Source organism: Cervus elaphus, chromosome 33 (genome assembly GCF_910594005.1).
Source record: "Cervus elaphus chromosome 33, mCerEla1.1, whole genome shotgun sequence".
NCBI lineage: Eukaryota > Metazoa > Chordata > Mammalia > Artiodactyla > Cervidae > Cervus > Cervus elaphus.
Window position 1 is genome coordinate 41,406,482 of NC_057847.1, and position 17,578 is coordinate 41,424,059.

At 36.5% G+C, this 17,578-nt stretch overlaps 1 protein-coding gene across 4 annotated transcripts in view; it reads left to right on the plus strand.

Annotated features, from left to right (window-relative positions):
- Positions 1-17,028, plus strand: part of ACVR1C (activin A receptor type 1C) — an 86,660-nt gene extending 69,632 nt beyond the window's left edge. For all 4 annotated transcript variants that reach the window (XM_043894638.1, XM_043894640.1, XM_043894641.1 and 1 more), the window contains one exon: positions 9,683-17,028. In XM_043894638.1, coding sequence (XP_043750573.1) covers positions 9,683-9,808 — 126 coding nt within the window. In that variant the 3' untranslated portion in view covers positions 9,809-17,028. The remainder of the gene's footprint in view (positions 1-9,682) is intronic.
- Positions 17,029-17,578: the final 550 nt, after the last annotated feature.

A 17,578-nucleotide genomic window follows, 5' to 3' on the forward strand; every position in this document is an offset into this window, starting at 1 on the left:
CCACACACGTAGTAACCATCATAGAGCAGACATATTGCAATGCTTGTTTTGCCTATGTGAAGAGAAAGACTTTTCTAACTCCCACAGAAAGTAGAAGGGAAGGTAGGGGAAAGACTATAAAGCATCTAACAAATTCCAAAACTATTTTAATGCTTTAATCTCCCTATCCCAATTATGACTGTTTATCTTCTGCCATGTTTAAGTATAATGCTTGAGGTGTTTTTTTAGGTGACATCTTTTAGTTTTGTCTCTGTCATGTGTCATGTCTTAAACAGTTATTTTTCCCCTCATTTTTCCTCTCCTTCATGTTTCACTCAACTCATTTTCTATTCAAGGCAAGATTTATGTCCTGATATTTCCATTTTGTTTAGAATACAGGTAAAGTATTCTATATAGGTAAAATATACTTATTTTAGAAGCAGAATTTGAGGCATTTATAACAAAATTGAAATTAAAACTTTTTCTAACATTAACCATTTCATGCATAAATGAAAGAATATTAACACATATATAAATTTAAAGGATAATATTAGAATTCCAAGTTTAAAAAATAGAACACTTCTAATACCTTTGAACATTCTTCATCCCTCTGAGAGGCTGCTATTGTAACTAATCATTTTATTATTACTTTTCTTTTCTTTAGAATTTAGCTATATATCTATGGCTAACTTTTGTTTATTTGTGAAATGTATTATTGATACTATGGATATTCTTGTTAGTTTTTTTTTTTTAACTTTACCATATATAGTACAGCTATTATTGGTTTATTTGCATATCTGTATAGTATTCTATTGTATGGATATAGCTGTTGATTGTCATATGTGTGATTTTTAGCTTCTTTTAGAACAATGCTGCTCTGTGTGTATGTGAAGTGAAGTGAAGTGAAGTCGCTCAGTCGTGCCCAACTCTTTGCCACCCCATGGACTGTAGCCTACCAGGCTTCTCCCATGGGATCTTCCAGGCAAGAGTACTGGAGTGGGTTGCCATTGCCTTCTCCAGAGGATCTTCCCCACCCAGGGATCGAACCCGGGTCTCCCTTATTGTAGGGAGACGCTTTACCGTCTGAGCCACCAGGGAAGTGTATATGTCTATACAAATTATTTCTTTAGGGTATAAAACTGTAGATTCTTTTGGAGTGTCCACATAGATGATCATTACCTCCAAATAATGAGAGTTCTAGAACCAATCCTCATAGCTTTGTTATTACAGTTTCTAGGACTTCCAGTATAATGTTGCCTGAAAGGGACGATAGTTTTGCTCCTTAAAAACTTGCATGTCTCACCTTTGAATGTCATATTTGCTGTGGGTTTTGCTCATAAAAACTGACTTTGGTTTGATAAAAGCTTTCTTACTATCTCTGAGGTGCTATGTCATTTCTGCTTTAGGGTTTTATTGTGATAGATTGCATTTGTGGATTTTCCACTGTTAAACCAATCATGCATTCCTAGAATAAGCCTAACAATGTCATTTTTATACAATGAATTTTCTACATTTTATGCAATGAATTTGTTCATTTTTGCCCAATATTTTAGTTCTCTTTTGTTTTGTATTAATCCCACATATTAGATGTTTGTGAGATTTTTATACCATCATCGTTTTTTTTTCTGGAGTTATGAATATGTTTATCATTTTCTTTGTTCAACATTCCTTCTTGGCTCTCAGAGCTTCATTTTAAGGTAATTTTCTGATTTCTTCATGTGCATCTTTTAAATGTATTTTATTTGAATTGCTTTTTAGTGAGGATCTAAAAGTTGTAAGTTCTTTCAGTGTTTGGGTGTCTGAAAACATCTTTATTTTGTCCTCAATTCTGAACAAATAGTTTATCTGGGCATTAGGATTTAGGTTTGCAGTTATTTTCTCTAAGTACTTTAAAGATGTTATTCCACTAGCTTCTGACTTCCATTATTGTTGTTGAGAAGTCAGCTAATTTTAGATTATTTTTAGTTAATTTATCTTTTCTTCCAGACCTCTTTAAGAACTTCTTTATGTCTTTTGCATTCTGAGTTTCTCTATGATGTATTTGGTATGGATATCTCTTGATCAATTTTGTCTGGATGTTTTGGACTTTCTGATTCTTAAGATTTGTGACTATCCTCAGTTGTGGAAAATTCTGAGCCATTATCTCTTCAAATAGTTCATCTTTGCATTTTTTATTGCCCATTTTTACAGAACTCACTGTATGCATGTTAGACCTTTCATTTTACTTTGCTTGTCTCTTATTCTTTCCTACTGTTCATATTCCTGTATTTATGAATAGTCTCTCATATTTATCTTCTAGTTCACCAATTCTATATTTACATGTGTCTAATCTGCCATTTGGGCTTCCCAGGTGGCACTAGTAGTGAAGAACCCACCTGCCAAAGAGGGAGCTGCAAAAGATGCGAATTCTACCATCCCTGGGTTGGGAAGGTCCCCTGGAGAAAGGCATGGCAACCCACTCCAATATTCTTACCTGGAGAATCTCGTGGATAGAGGAGCCTGGTGGGCTGCAGTCCATACGGTCACGAAGAGTCAGATACAAATGAAGCGACTTAGCACAGCACAGCACAGTCTGTCATTTAACTCATCCATTTAGGTTTTTTATTATAATAGTTATATTTTTCATGTCAAGTTTTACTGACATGAAAAGTACTTTTTCTTTTATAAATACACTTTTTTATGCTAATGTTTAGACTTTTCTCTTTGCTTTTTACTTATTTTATTTTTCATATCATTTAACTCTAACATCTAGTGTTTTGATAGGTTTGATTTTCCTATTTTTTTGTTTTAACTGCCTCTTGTTAAAGATGGTTTGTTTCCTCGTCTGCTTGTGAATTTTCGTTATGAACTCAGGTTTACTGCAACATCATAAGGCTAAGGTTTGATTTTTCTTCTTTCCCAAGAGTCAAGATCTAGGCAATTTTCTTTACAAAGTTCCTTCTAAGGCCAATTCATCCTTACAGTCTAGAATTTGTAAACATCTTCATCTGACATTTTTTTGTGTGCTTTAGACTATGTTTCCTGTCTTTCTCATGTAGTCCGTCAGTTCTGAAATTCTAGACTATAAGATCCAAAGATGCCCCCAGAGCAGCTCCTTGCTACAGTGATTTCTTTTACCACTCTGGATTCATGCCTTCTCATTGTTTTCCCCTCTGTTATTTATCCTATTTATTTACCAGTTCACTTATACTGATTTTTATCATTATTTTATTGTGGTATAATTTGCATATAATAAAATGCATAAATTTTAGTGTACAGCTTGATGACTTAAAAAAAAAAGTATACATGTATACTTACCATCAAGATCAACACAGGGAATTTCCAGCCCATCCCATATCCATTTTTGTCCTTCATGTCCTTTCTTAGAATATTTTGTACAATAGTTATTCTGTCATATTCCCATAATTAAATTAATTTTTAATTTTCATTTAAAGGAAAATGTATATCCTCTATAGTGTTAATATCTGTGTTTTTACAAAATTTTAAAAAATATCTTAATTTCACTGTTCAGTTCAATCGCTCAGTCTGTTTGACTCTTTGCGACCCCATGGACTGCAGCACATCAGGCCTCCCTGTCTATCACCAACTCCCGGAGTTTACTCAAACTCATGTCCATTGAGTTGGTGATGCCTTCCAACCATCTCATCCTCTTTGTTCCCTTCTCCTCCCACTTTCAGTCTTTCCCAGCATCAGGGTCTTCTCCAATGAGTCGGTTCTTCACATCAGGTGGCCAAGTATTGGAGTTTCAGCTTCAACATCAGTCCTTCCAATGAATATTCAGGACTGATTTCCTTTACAATGGACTGGTTGGATCTCCTTGCAGTCCAAGGGACTTTCAAAAGTCTTCTCCAATACCACAGTTCAAAAGCATCAATTCTTTGGTGCTCAGGTTTCTTTATGGTCTAACTCTCACATCCATATATGACTACTGGAAAAGGAATAGCTTTGACTAGATGGACCTTTGTTGGCGAAGTAATGTCTCTGCTTTTTAGTATGCTGTCTAGGTTGGTCATAATTTTCCTTCCAAGGAGCAATTGTCTTTTAATTTCATGGCTGCAGTCACCATCTGCAGTGATTTTGGAGCCCCCCCAAATTAAAGTCTATCACTGTTTCCATTGTTTCCCTATCTATTTGCCATGAAGTGATGGGACTGGATGCCATGATCTTAGTTTTCTGAATGTTGAGTTTTAAGCCAACTTTTTCACTCTCTTCTTTCGCTTTCATCAAGAGACTCTTTAGTTCTTCTTCACTTTCTGCCATAAGGATGATGTTATCTACATATCTGAGGTTACTGATATTTCTCCTGGAAATCTTGATCCAAGCTTGTGCTTCCTCCAGCCCAGCATTTCTCATAATGTACTCTGCATATGAGTTAAATAAGCAGGGTGATAATATACAGCCTTGACGTACTCCTTATCCTATTGGAACCAGTCTGTTGTTCCATGTCCAGTTCTAAGTGTTACATACAGATTTCTGTATACAGATTCTGAATACCAGACCACCTGACCTGAGTACCTATTTATCAAGAGGCAGGTCAGGTGGTCTGGTATTCCCATCTCTTGAAGAATTTTCCACAGTTTGTTGTGATCCACATAGTCAAAGGCTTTAGCATTGTCAATTAAGCAGATGTAGATGATTTTCTGCAACTCTCTTGCTTTTTCAATGATCCAATGCATGTTGGCAATTTGTCCTCTGGTTCCTCTCCCTTTTCTAAATCCAGCTTGAACATCTGAAAGTTCACAGTTAACATACTGTTGAAGCCTGGCTTGGAGCATTTTGAGCATTACTTTGCTAGCGTGTGAGATGAGTACAATTGTGCAGTGCAGTTGTTTGAGCATTCTTTGACATTGCCTTTCTTTGGGATTGGAATGAAAACTGACGTTTTCCAGTCCTGTGGCCACTGCTGAGTTTTCCAAATTTGCTGGCATATTGAGTGCAGCACTTTCACAGCATCATCTTTTAAGATTTGAAATGACTCAACTGGAATTCCATCACCTCCATTAGCTTTGTTCCTAGCAATGCTTCCTAAGGCCCACTTGACTTCACATTCCAGGATGTCTGGCTCTAGGTGAGTGATCTCACCATTGTTATCTGGGTTATGAAGGTCTTTTTTGTGTAGTTCTTCTGTGTATTCTTGCCATCGCTTTTTAATGTCTTCTGCTTCTGTTCAGTTCAGTCGCTCAGTTGTGTCTGACTCTGCGACCCCATGAACCACATCATGCCAGGCCTCCCTGTCCATCACCAATTCCCAGAGTTTACCCAAACTATGCTCCTGTTAGGTCCATACAATTTCTGCCCTTTATTGTACCCACCTTTGCACGAAATGTTTCCTTGGTATCTGTAATTTACTTGAAGAGATCTCTAGTCTTTCCCATTCTATAGTTTTCCTCTATTTCTTTGCATTGATCACTGAGGAAGGCTTTCTTATCTCTCCTTGCTATTCTTTGGAATTCTTCATTCAAATACGTATATCTTCCCTTTTATCCTTTGCCTTTTACTTTTCTTATTTACACAGCTATTTTTAAGGCCTCCTCAGACAGCCATTTTGCCTTTTTGCATTTCTTTTTCTTGGGGATGGGTCTTGATCCCTGCCTCCTGCACCCATGTCAGGAACCTCTGTCCATAGTTCTTCAGGCACTCTGTCTATCAGATCTAATCCCTTGAATCTCTTTGTCACTTCCACTGTATAATCATAAGGGATTAGATTTAGGTCATGGAGAAGGCAATGGCAACCCACTCCAGTACTCTTGCCTGGGAAATCCCATGGACAGAGGATCCTGGTAGGCTACAGTCCATGGGGTCATGAAGAGTCAGACACAACTGAGCGACTTCACTTTCACTTTTCACTTTCATGCACTGGAGACGGAAATGGCAACCCACTCCAGTATTCTTGCCTGGAGAATCCCAGGGATGGGAGCCTGATGGGCTGCCGTCTATGGGTCTCACAGAGTTGGACATGACCCACGTGACTTAACAGCAGCAACAGATTTAGGTCATACCTGAATGGTCTAGTGGTTTTTCCTACTTTCTTCAATTTAAGTCTGAATTTTGCAATAAGGGATTAATGATCTAAGCCACAGTCAGCTCCTGATCTTGTTTTTGCTGACTGTATAGAGCTTCTCCATCTTTGGCTGCAAAGTTATAATCAATCTGATTTCGGTATTAACCATCTGGTGATGTCCATGTGTAGAATCTTCTCTTGTGTTGCTGGAAGAGGGTGTTTGCTATGACCAGTGTGTTCTCTTGGCAAAACTCTGTTAACCTTTGCCCTGCTTCATTCTATACGCCAAATTTGCCTGTTACTCCAGGTATCTCTTGACTTCCTACCTTTGCTTTCCAGTCCCCTATAATGAAAAGGATATGTTTTTTGGGTATTAGTTTTAGAAGGTCTTGTAGGTCTACCTAGAACCGTTCAACTTCAGCTTCTTCAGCATTACTGGTCGGAGCATAGACTTGGATTACTGTGATATTGAAGGTTTGCCTTGGAAACAAACAGAGATCATTCTGTCATTTTTGAGATTGCATCTAGGTCCTGCCTTTCGGACTCTTTTTTGACTATGATGGCTACTCTATTTTTTCTAAGGGATTCTTGCCCACAGTAGTAGGAGTAGGTATAATGGTCAACTGAGTTAAATTCACCCACTCCAGTCCATTTTAGTTCGCTGATTCCTAAAATGTCGATGTTCACTCTTGCCATCCCCTGCATGACCATTTCCAATTTGCCTTGATTCATGGGCCTAACATTCCAGGTTCCTATGCAATATTGCTTTTTACAGCACCAGACTTTATTTCCATCACCAGTCACACCCACAAATGGGTGTTATTTTTGCTTTGCTTCTGTCTTTTCATTATTTCTGGAGTTATTTCCCCTCTGATTTTCAGTAGCATTTTGGGCACCTACTGACCTGTGGAGTTCATCTTTCAATGTCCTATCTTTTTGCCTTTTCATACTGTTTATGGGATTCTCAAAGCAAGAATACTGAAGTGGTTTGCCATTCCCTTCTCCAGTGGACCACGTTTTGTCAGAACTCTCCCCCATGACCCTACATGGCATGGCTCATAGTTTCATTGAGTTAGACAAGACTGTGGTCCATGTGATCAGATTGGTTAGTTTTCTGTGACTGTGGTTTTCTGTCTGTCTGCCCTCTGATGGAGAAGGATAAGAGGCTTATGGAAGCTTCCTGATGACAGAGACTGACTGAGGGGGAAACTGGGTCTTGTTCTGATGGGCAGGGCCATGCTCAGTAAATCTTTAATTCAATTTTCTGTTGATGGGTGGGGCTGTCAGGTCATGGTATTAATTTCACTACAAAGGTTTTAAAGAAAGCTTATATGCTCTGAAAGTCCAAGGGTAGAAATTGTTAGCTATTTTATATATAATGTATATAATTTCTTAATTGAAAGCATATTATTTTTATGCACCTTGAAGGAAGAGGAAAATTTTCATAAAATGCATGAAAATATTAACTAATTGCATTTCAATGATTATTGATATTCTCAAGAAGATAAAGAATATTCAATTGATTTCACTTACTCTAAAAGGATGTAGTATAAGGTGACCATATTCTCTTTCCTAAAATTATGTTTAACATAGTATGTGGAAGCCAAATAAACACTAATCTCTACAGAAAAGATTAAACAAATGAAACTGATCTTCATTTCACCTTATGCTAATCAAACATGCCCTTAAATATAATAGTGTAATTCCATAAACCAAAATGCCATTGAGCAAAGGCTCCCTATCATCTCCTATAGCTACCTTCAAGGTCCACAGATGATAGCTGCAAACCATCTAGCAAGCAATGGGCCATGCACTCTGCCTGAGTGCAGAGCAGACCTCCTGGCCCCTTTATGAGAGGAGATACCCTGGTCTTTTTCTGAGAGAAGTCACACGGTTCTTGTCACAGGGGAGACACTGTGGATACTGTCTGAGGAAGGATGACAGGTCTCTTTCTGAGGGGACATGACCTGGTCTCTGTCATAGGGGAGACCCCCAGGTCTCTGTCTGAAGAGAGGCCCTCCCTCTGTCTAGGGGAGAGCCCCAGTCTTTATATGATAGAAGTCTCCCTGGTGTCTGTCTGAGGGGAGACACTCTAGTCCCTTTCTGAGAGGAGACACCCTGGTCCCTTTCTGAGAAGAGACACCCTGATCTCTGTCACAGGGGAGACACCCTGAACACTGGCTGAGGGGGGCACGCAGGTCTCTGGCTGAGGGGAAGCATCTTGAACTTTCTCTGAAAGAAATTTTCCTGGTCATTCTCTGTCTGGGATGCCATGGTCCTTATCTAGGGGGAGATGCTCTGGTCTCTGTCTGAAGGGAAAGCCCTAGTCTGTGAGAGAAGTTGCTGGGGCCCCTTTCTGAGGGGAGATGCCCTGGTCCTTATCTGAGGGCAGACACTCTGGTCCCTTTCTGAGAGGGGACACACAGGTCTCTGTCTGAGGGGAGAAACCTTTTTCTTGGAGGGGAAATGCCCTAGTCTTTTTGTGAGTTACCTTGATCTCTTTTGGTGAGGAGATGCTCTGGTCCCTCTGAGAGCAGATGCCCGTCTCTGTTCAAGGTCACATGCCCTGGTTCATTTCAGAGGGGAGACGTCCTGCTCTCTGTTTGAGGATAGCTGCCTTTTTCCTTGTCTGAGAGGAGACTCCCTGATCCCTGAGAATGGACACCTTGCTGTCTGTATGGAAAAATGCTCTGGTGCCTTTCTGAGGAGGGACACCCTGGTCTTTTTCTGAGAAAAGTTGTCCTGGTCTCTGCCTGAAAGGAGAAGCCATGGTCCTTGTCTGAGGGGAGACACTTTGGTCTCTGTCTGAAGGTAGAGCTCTGGTCTTTTTCTAAATGAAATCCCTCTGGTCTCTGTCAAGGGGAGACACTCTGATCTTTTTATGAGAGGAGGACCCTGGTCTCTGTCTCTGGGGAAATGCTCTAGTTTCTGGTTTTTGTTTTGTTTCAGATTTATTTGTTTATTATTGTCAGCACGGGGTCTTCATTGCTGTGCTTGGGCTTTCTCTAGTTGCCATGAGCAGGGGCTACTCTTTGTTGCAGTACGTGGGCTTCTCATTGTGGTGACATCTTCTCTTGTTGCAGAGCACCAGCTGTAGGTCACAGGCTTCAGTCGTTGCAGCTTGAGGGCTCTAGAGCAGGCTCAGTAGTGTGGTACCCAGGCTTAGTTCCTCCAGCATCTGGGATCTTCCCGGACCAGGGATCAAACCCATGACTCCTGCATTAGCAGGCAGCTTCTTAACCACTAGACCAGCAGGGAAGCCCTAGTTCTTTTCTGAGGGGAGACACTCTGATGCCTTTCTGAAGGGAGTTGCCCTGGTCTTTTTTCTGAAAGAAATCACCCTGGTTTCTGTCTGAGAGGAGATGCTCTAATATTTTTCTAAGGGGAGGTACCTTGAATCTTGTTTGAGAGAAGACTGGTCCTCTCTTCTGGTTACCACGTGATCCTTGTCTCAGAGGAGACTCTGATCTCTGTCTGAGTGGAGATGACCCAGTCTGCTTTTGAACAGAGACACCCTGGTGTCTGTCTGAGGGGAGACACCCTGGACAGGATTTTTGAGGTGATTTGACCCTGATTTCCTTCTCCTGTTGATTTAAACTTACTATTTTTATATCAGAGCTTAGCATCAATTCCTGTGTTTGTGATTTTTCTTCTCTTGTACTATTGTTTGTGCTAAAGATTTTGATTTTTTTTTCTCTTAAGGCACTCCGAGTCATGGGGAGAATAATGCGCGAATGTTGGTATGCCAATGGGGCAGCACGACTAACTGCTCTTCGGATTAAGAAGACTATATCTCAACTTTGTGTCAAAGAAGACTGCAAAGCCTGATGATGAAAATCATGTTAAAAAGAAATAATCTCACAACTCTCTTTCTCATTTTCCCTTTTTATGTGAATTTTTTGCCTTTGTTTCGTCCTTGTTTTGTTCTACCTCAAAGATAATGCAGCGCAGTATTTAAGTGCCCAAAGGCACCATGAAAAAATAACTAAAGTAAGTGTGGGCTGGAGTTGATGTCATCTACTCCCCATGTTGTCTTTAATTTTATTTTGAAAAGCAACACATCAGCTCATCTTTTTATTTAAGGAACATATTACAAATGTGTAAAATAAGCTATATAAAGTAATAAAAGTTATTAAGGTTTTATTTTACTTGAATCAGGATCACATGAATGAATAGAAAAAGATATAAAAGCCCATTTTTTTTTTCCCCCAAGATGAAAACTTTTCATTAAAAATGTGAACTGGAACATATTATATCTAAACAAAACGTTAATTATATAATCTATGTTTTTCTCTATTTTTTTAAAAAAATGAATAGGGCCTTTAAAAAATTAAACAGTGCTCTGAAGTTTAGGATACAAAATACGTAAAACTAGAACTGCTTGATCGGAAGATGGAAGTGAGATCAGATCACTTACTTGGTTTCTCCTTCCCTGTCCTCCTACTCTTCATAATGCACAACCACAGCAGCCCCTGAGACAAACAATCTGAAAGTCACTGAGATTGTTACTTTCTCTTATTTTCACATGAGAGCCCTGACATTTTGAATCATTGAGAAATGTCCCAAAGTGACACAGCTAGTGATAGAGCCGGCGTTAGATCCAAATCTTGTGATAATCCACATGGTAGGTTTAGCTAGCTTCCTACTTTTCCTTTAATTCCTATAGCATTTCTTCTCCCTGTGGAGAAACAACATCTTTCATGATATTTGTGGTTTAGTCAAACAGAAGGCAAATTATTTTGCAGAATCGTAATGGACCTGGATGAACTCTCAGGACAATATCCACTGACATTTTCCTCATGGAAATTCCATAGTCAACCTATTTGTTAAATAGTTTTAATGTTTTCTGAATACTTCCAGAGATTAATCAGTCATAAAAATCCATTGTCAGAGATGTTTTTAAGGCATTTCAGAGGTCCCTACCACCTTTGTACATATACATTTAGAAAGAGGACAAGAGAGGAAGAGGTTACTAGGAGATATTTTGAGGAAAAATTAAGAAAACTCTTAAATGAAGTGTAATAACCAAACCCAACTAAGGATTATCAGTAACTATAAAGGATATTCTCTTGTCCTTTCAAAATGAGCAATGAGTGTGGAAGAATGCTCATGATAATTTTGCTTCTACTTCCTGTAGAGACAGAAGTGAAACATTCTGAATAGTACATGGAACATTAAATATTTTTTTCAAATCTATAATTCTGCTTTGGCAAAGGAAGATTTAACATGGTGCAATGTTAAATCTTCTAAAACATTGTTCAGAGTGTTTTTATTCTTCTAAAACATTGTTTCCTAAACTCTGTTCCTTAGAATGCTCTTCTGAGATGATCAAAGACCAAAAGTATTCTTTGATAGACCTTAGAAAGTGATACTGCATATTAGCATATTATGTGCTTTGTGGAGTCTAGCAGTAAAAAATGTTACTTGAATTTCTTTAAACTGGATTTCCCAAATTATTTGACCAATGGCACTCTTTTTATGTAAAACAGGGGAAACCTTTTATTAGCCTACATTTTAGTTTCTACAAAGCATGGCTTGGGTAACAGTGTTCTAAAGGATACACCTATGTAGAGCACAGTCTAGTAATTACACTTCATTCTACTATGAAAATATGTTACTGAGCCCATCTTCATTTGACTAGGATGAGATATCAAAGGCAAGAATCTGACAGCTCTGGTTTGCATATACTTTCACTCTCATTCATGCAGTTATCCATTCATTAAAGAATATCTTCCTTGCCACAACTTTGGGTCCAATAAGGAAATTAAAAGATGGATAGGTTCTGTTCTCAGGGATTTTGAAGTCTAATTTGGGAATAGGAACAGGGGTGTGGGTGTTTGGGGGAAGTAAATTGGCAAATAAATACGATACAAATTAGGGTGTCTCAAATTCTGTGTGATGGTGGTTTTCAAAAACAAATCCCAATTTGCAGCGCATTTAGAAAGTATCTTTATTTAGTTATTCCAGACAATCTAAATTATGTAATCAATTTTTAAAAGTACATATGGGAAGGGATTCTAAAAAGAGCTTATGTGAAGGGGTAATCTTGCTTGTACTTGTTACTTTAATTTCTCATAGATTGTTTCTGCATATATGAGAATGAAATTATTTATGTACTATGATTGTGTTACTTTCAAACAAGAATAATATTTTCTCTTTTATTCATGTATGTTGGGTGAATATACTTACTTAATTTTAAGAGATGATTTAAAATCCCCATTTTCCTTGACATTATGTTTTATATTCTATTTGAAAGTGTCCATAATTCCATAATTTTATTGATTCAACTTTCACTCTAGAGAAATCTGTACATTTTGAGATATTTTTCTTGTTTTTGTGTTGGTTAACTGTACCTCCTAACTGAATAGTCTTATATTTCAATTTCCAAAACATATTTTTAAAGAAAAGGGGTAGGTTAACAAAAATGATAAGGACCTTAACTCTCAGAATGATTATAAATAGGAAATGCTTACAAAATAGGATATAGCTTAGAGCATTAGACAAATTTATTGTATATAACCTATGCTGTTAAACTTTATATTACTTCTTTTTGATAGAGTCTTACTGTGTAATATTTATTTCTTTTGAATTTTGTTATAAGCAAAAAAATATTCTTCTTAGACTCAGAGTGTCAGTGTTCTTTTCTCCTTTCAAATATTTTGGCTTTGGGTGTAATGTGAAGCTTGGGAAAATGCTATTTATGAAATTTCAGTACTGTATAAAGTGGTGATGGAATTTATATGCAGCATCACTTCCTTAAACTAAGGGAAACATCATTTGTTGTCAATATTTCAGCATGAACTTGTTGCCTTATAAGTTAAGCATTTAAGGATGTAATTGGTACAGTTTCTGTTGTGTGCTTTATTCTGTCTAAAATATTTGGCATGTCACATCTAGAATTCTTAATTCATATTCTGACTTGAAAGTTAAGTGAAACATGACTGTGTCGGGCACTATTTTAGGTATAGCACTTGCTTCTCATCTTTATACTTTCAATTAACTTTGCATTTTAAATTTCCATGATTATATGAAAATAGTAACCTGATTCTAGTGTCTGAAGACTTCAAAATCAGCTTTGATTTTAAAATGGCAATCTACAATAGATTCACTAGGTTAGATGTCCCGTAAACACTTATTATTTGTAATACTTTGACCTTAGTAGGATTATTAAATAAAACAAAACTACTTCTACTATCCTGGAATTTTGCCACCATTTGACTTACTGGGGCAGAGAAAACTCAGGGCTATCTTAGAATTTATGCAAAAGTACTGGAGAAGTCCATGGACAGAGGAGCCTGGTGGGCTACAGTCCATGGGGTTGCAGAGTCGGACATGACTGAGCGACCCACACGCACTGGCACTAGAGCTCCAGGGAAACTACTAGCAAATCATCTGAAGGCAGGAAATCCACGTTTGCCATTATGCAAAGTTCAACTTGAAAACACTTAGCAGGGAATAGTTTCTGGTTAATTATTTAAAATAAATTTGGAAATATAATTAATTTAAATAAATTTAAAGTATGGATATTTTATTTCCCATAAGGAAATCAAGAAGGAAACAATAGCAAATGAGTGAAGTTAATGTCAGTTGATGTTTTCAATAATTGTTCTTTTAGATGAATTTACAACTGCAGCATTTTAAGTTATTTGGAAGTGTTTAAGAATTAGTATCTTAAGATGGTGTCATTGTGGTTTTCAAAGAGTTTATAAATATTTTTTCTTTAGTGAAACATACTACTTCTATATTTGATAATATTTTGTGTTAATTCCCTCCACAAGCTACTACATGGACTTGATGTGTTATTTAGTAAAGACAGTAATTCCTTTGTTCCTGAGAGTTAACTTCTAGACAGAAAAAAATGTCATTTGGAATACAAAAATTTCATTGCAATGTTAAATAGAATTTCTGTAGTATAGAAAATTTTCAGTGTTTTAATGCAGATTTTTAGTTATTTGACTTTCTTTTCTCCCTCTAGCTTTTCTTTTTTATTTCATTATTTTTCACCTCCTTTTAAAATATTCTCCCTCACTGTCTCCCCAAATTATCTTTACTCCCTAATTAAAAAAAAAGACTAGTTACTATGTAACTTAATCATGCTACTATTTAGCCTTCTAATGAAGGGAGAATCCCTTAGTGGTCTAAATTATTTTAGAGGTGTCAGACAAAATTGAAACCCAGTATTTGGGAATTGCAAAGAATATAAGAGATTTTATAATTCAATTCCCATATTTTGTAGATGAAGAAAACAAAGATCAGAGATTAAACAACTGCTAGTTATTAGCAGAACTAATATGAGAACCCAGTGGTGATACCTACCACAGTGCCCTGCCATATCCAACATTTACTAACTAAAAAATAATTAGCATCCATCTGCACCTACCTTGAACGTAAACTAATGAACATGGAAATGATCAAATCTTACTTCTCTTGATTTCTGCTAAAACAATTTGCTCACTTATGATGAGATTAGTGAGAAAAACCAAAGTAGGCTAAGGAAGAAATGTAAAATAGTTGTCAAGCTAGGTAGGTAGCCACTGGAGTGCTGAGTAAAATTTAGGAATTGTGAGAATATAGAATTTCTTCTTGCAAGTAGTGATAGGAGATGCTTCATGGCTCTTCTTGTCTCCTTTCTATAGTGATTGTTTTTTCTCTGCATACATTGGAGCAGGAGTGAAAAATGATTTGTTAAATGTGGGACCATGTCTAGTAGCACATTATCTTCTTTCTTTTCTTAGTTTCTCATTAGCTCATCCTCATTCTTTCAGTGCATTAAAAAAATATCTTTGCTGGATTTCATCAATTCCAATCACTGTTCATTTAGTATTCTAGCTCCTGTCCAGATCGCTACACACTAAACCTCCTAACAAGACTTTAATTTCCCATATCCAAATATGAGAACTTTCATCTCAGGCCTTCTCTGGCAATTTTTCATTTGGCATTGTGAAGAATGTATTTGTTAATGGCAGAGAAGACTTTCTTTTAAATTTTAAAAAGACTAGCAGTCTAGTTAAATTTTAGCTTTTAGTTAATATGCAAGAAATGTCTACTTTTGCCTTAATGATAAATTCCACTTAAGAGATGGTGGTGTGGACAGAGAATGTGAAATATATGTCCCATGATGTGATTGCTAAATTTCTTTCTGCTATACTTCATACTATTGCTTTGTTTTGCTTTGACCATCTCTTAAAATTAAGCCATTATGCCATATGGTTTGGAATATAATATTATTTTGAAATTAAGTAGTAATCCCCATTGAAAAATCCCTCTTAATATAACTTCCAAGATACTTTTTAATTCAGTCATAGATTAATACAATTGGGAGAGTATGAGCTCTATCTCATCCTAGATTTTAATATTTAAAAATATGATTATATTTTCTTATCATTGGTCAGTGTTATTTTACAAGAAGTTTTTCTCTCCATATCTAATTGTTTTAACTAATAGATTTTTACCCAGAGTAGAGCAACCTGAGTATTAGCATAGCCACTAAGAATCTGATTGCATTAAGGAAATTAGGCCCACATTGAGTGTCTGCAAAATCCAGCTGGGCATATACTTTGCATGAATCGTCTTATTTGAGGGGTAGGTAGGAGTTGAACTCCAACCTGCAATTGGCTCTTCAACTCATAAATATTTTTATATTTTGCAGAAACATACCGTATTAGCTTATATATTTTCAGAAATGGGCCTGCTTATACATCTTCACAAAATGAAAACCAAAATTTCAAAATGGTTTCTTACATCTGTAAATTGAACAGAGAACCTGGAAAAAATAATACTTTAAATTTTCATGCTACATCCCCAAGAGAGCAAAAGAGATTGCATGTTTATCCTTTTGACTTAATTTTTCAACCCAGAAAATAGGCAGCAAGACACAGGGACCCTGATTTTTATATCTCCACTGAGTTTTTATTCCATGCCCAAACCTATTCATTCATTTTGCCTTTAAAAAGGGAATTACTTGCCTAAATTCTAACTAGTGCAGGATTAGAGTGTGACTTACCTATATCTCCATTTCTTCCAATAGGCTAAATATAAGCAGCTAAATATTTTTAAAAATCCAATAATTTTTTCTCTTATATAAAGTAAGATTAATTTAGATGAAACATTAAACTCTAGTTCATTTCCACAGTGATTAGTGTTAAGTTCTTATACTCTTCTCATCCTATGCTGGAGAAAATTATTCAAACTTAATCTGTGTTTCAGGTTTTAAGTTGTCCTAAAAACAGAAAATTAGATTCAGATCTCAAAAAAAGGAATTTTGGATTGACTTTCAAAGTACTAATACTAATTATACTTTTCTTTTGGTAGTGTGACTTTTCTTATACCTAAGAACATATTACAAATGTCAAAACCATTGCTTTTTGACATTGCAAAACATGCCTTGAACTCTTGAACTACTGTGAAAAGAATCGCTGTTGTAAAGGCTTATTATAAACTAGCTGAAATTCTTAAGAATGTAAAAAGATATTACCTTTCAACAGACAGGCACAAATGAATGTATATATGAAGTATAAAGAAATAAAATAGGTTTTAAAATGAGCATTAGACAATAAATTACATGAAAAATATCCAGATGGAGATTTTAGTAGTTGCAGTTGAATCACTGAAGCTGAAGAGAATTCCAAATTCCAAAGTGAAATGAATGATATTTGAAAGTTTCATCAATTTCTAATCTGTGGAAATATGCATTTTATAGTAATACATGTATACTTGTTTTGTTTAAAAATAAGAGTATTTTAGTGTTTAGTAAGAACTCAGTGATAGCCTTCATACCAAAATGTTTAACTTAACCAACAGCAAATCATCAAAGTATTTATTTTAAAGCTTTTAAAAATATTATTGCATAACAATAGTTTATGCAATTAGCTTTCAGCTGTCTCCAGATGTAAATAGATATTTGCCTAAATGTTATATTTTTATGTATGCATTTTCCAAAAATGTATTGTTTTGTAAGTGGCAAAGATAATAACTTAAGCACTCCTTGCACTTGTTTCTGTGAAGCATATAGAGCTCTATTTTAAATAAAAGCTGTCATATTCCAGTTTCCGTACAATTGTTCTATCATTTTAAAATCGTATTTATATTTGCATGCAGTTTATGAAGGGGGCTTTGGAAATTTAAATGCTGGCTCCTTGGGCACTGGAATTTTCTTTCCTTCCTTCCTGGAAGAGACATTTGCTTTTTTAACAGCTATTTTTCTACATGAGACTTAGGACTATAGTCTTTGTTTTATTTTTCCTGTTGAGTAACAGGAAAAATATTTGAGTGTTTATTGAAAGACTACTGGCCTGTCCTCAAGCCTAAGATAGCTTCCTTCACACTTAAAAGCCTAAAATACTCAAGAGGTCTACAAATGCCTTAGGGACACGAACCCTGAAAACTTCCCTGCCTTTATTTCCCATATCCCATTACCTCCACCCCTAGTTGTTCTCCAGCTTGCTGCTCCTTGAACCTGCCCTGCACATACCTGTCCAAGGGATTTGCTTTGTTTCCTCTGCCTGTAATGTTCCCTCTCTAGATATCTATGTGGCTTAAGTTTCTGTTTGAAAACTGTCACAGCAAACAGGCCTTTTTTTTGGCCACCTCTTCTAGAGC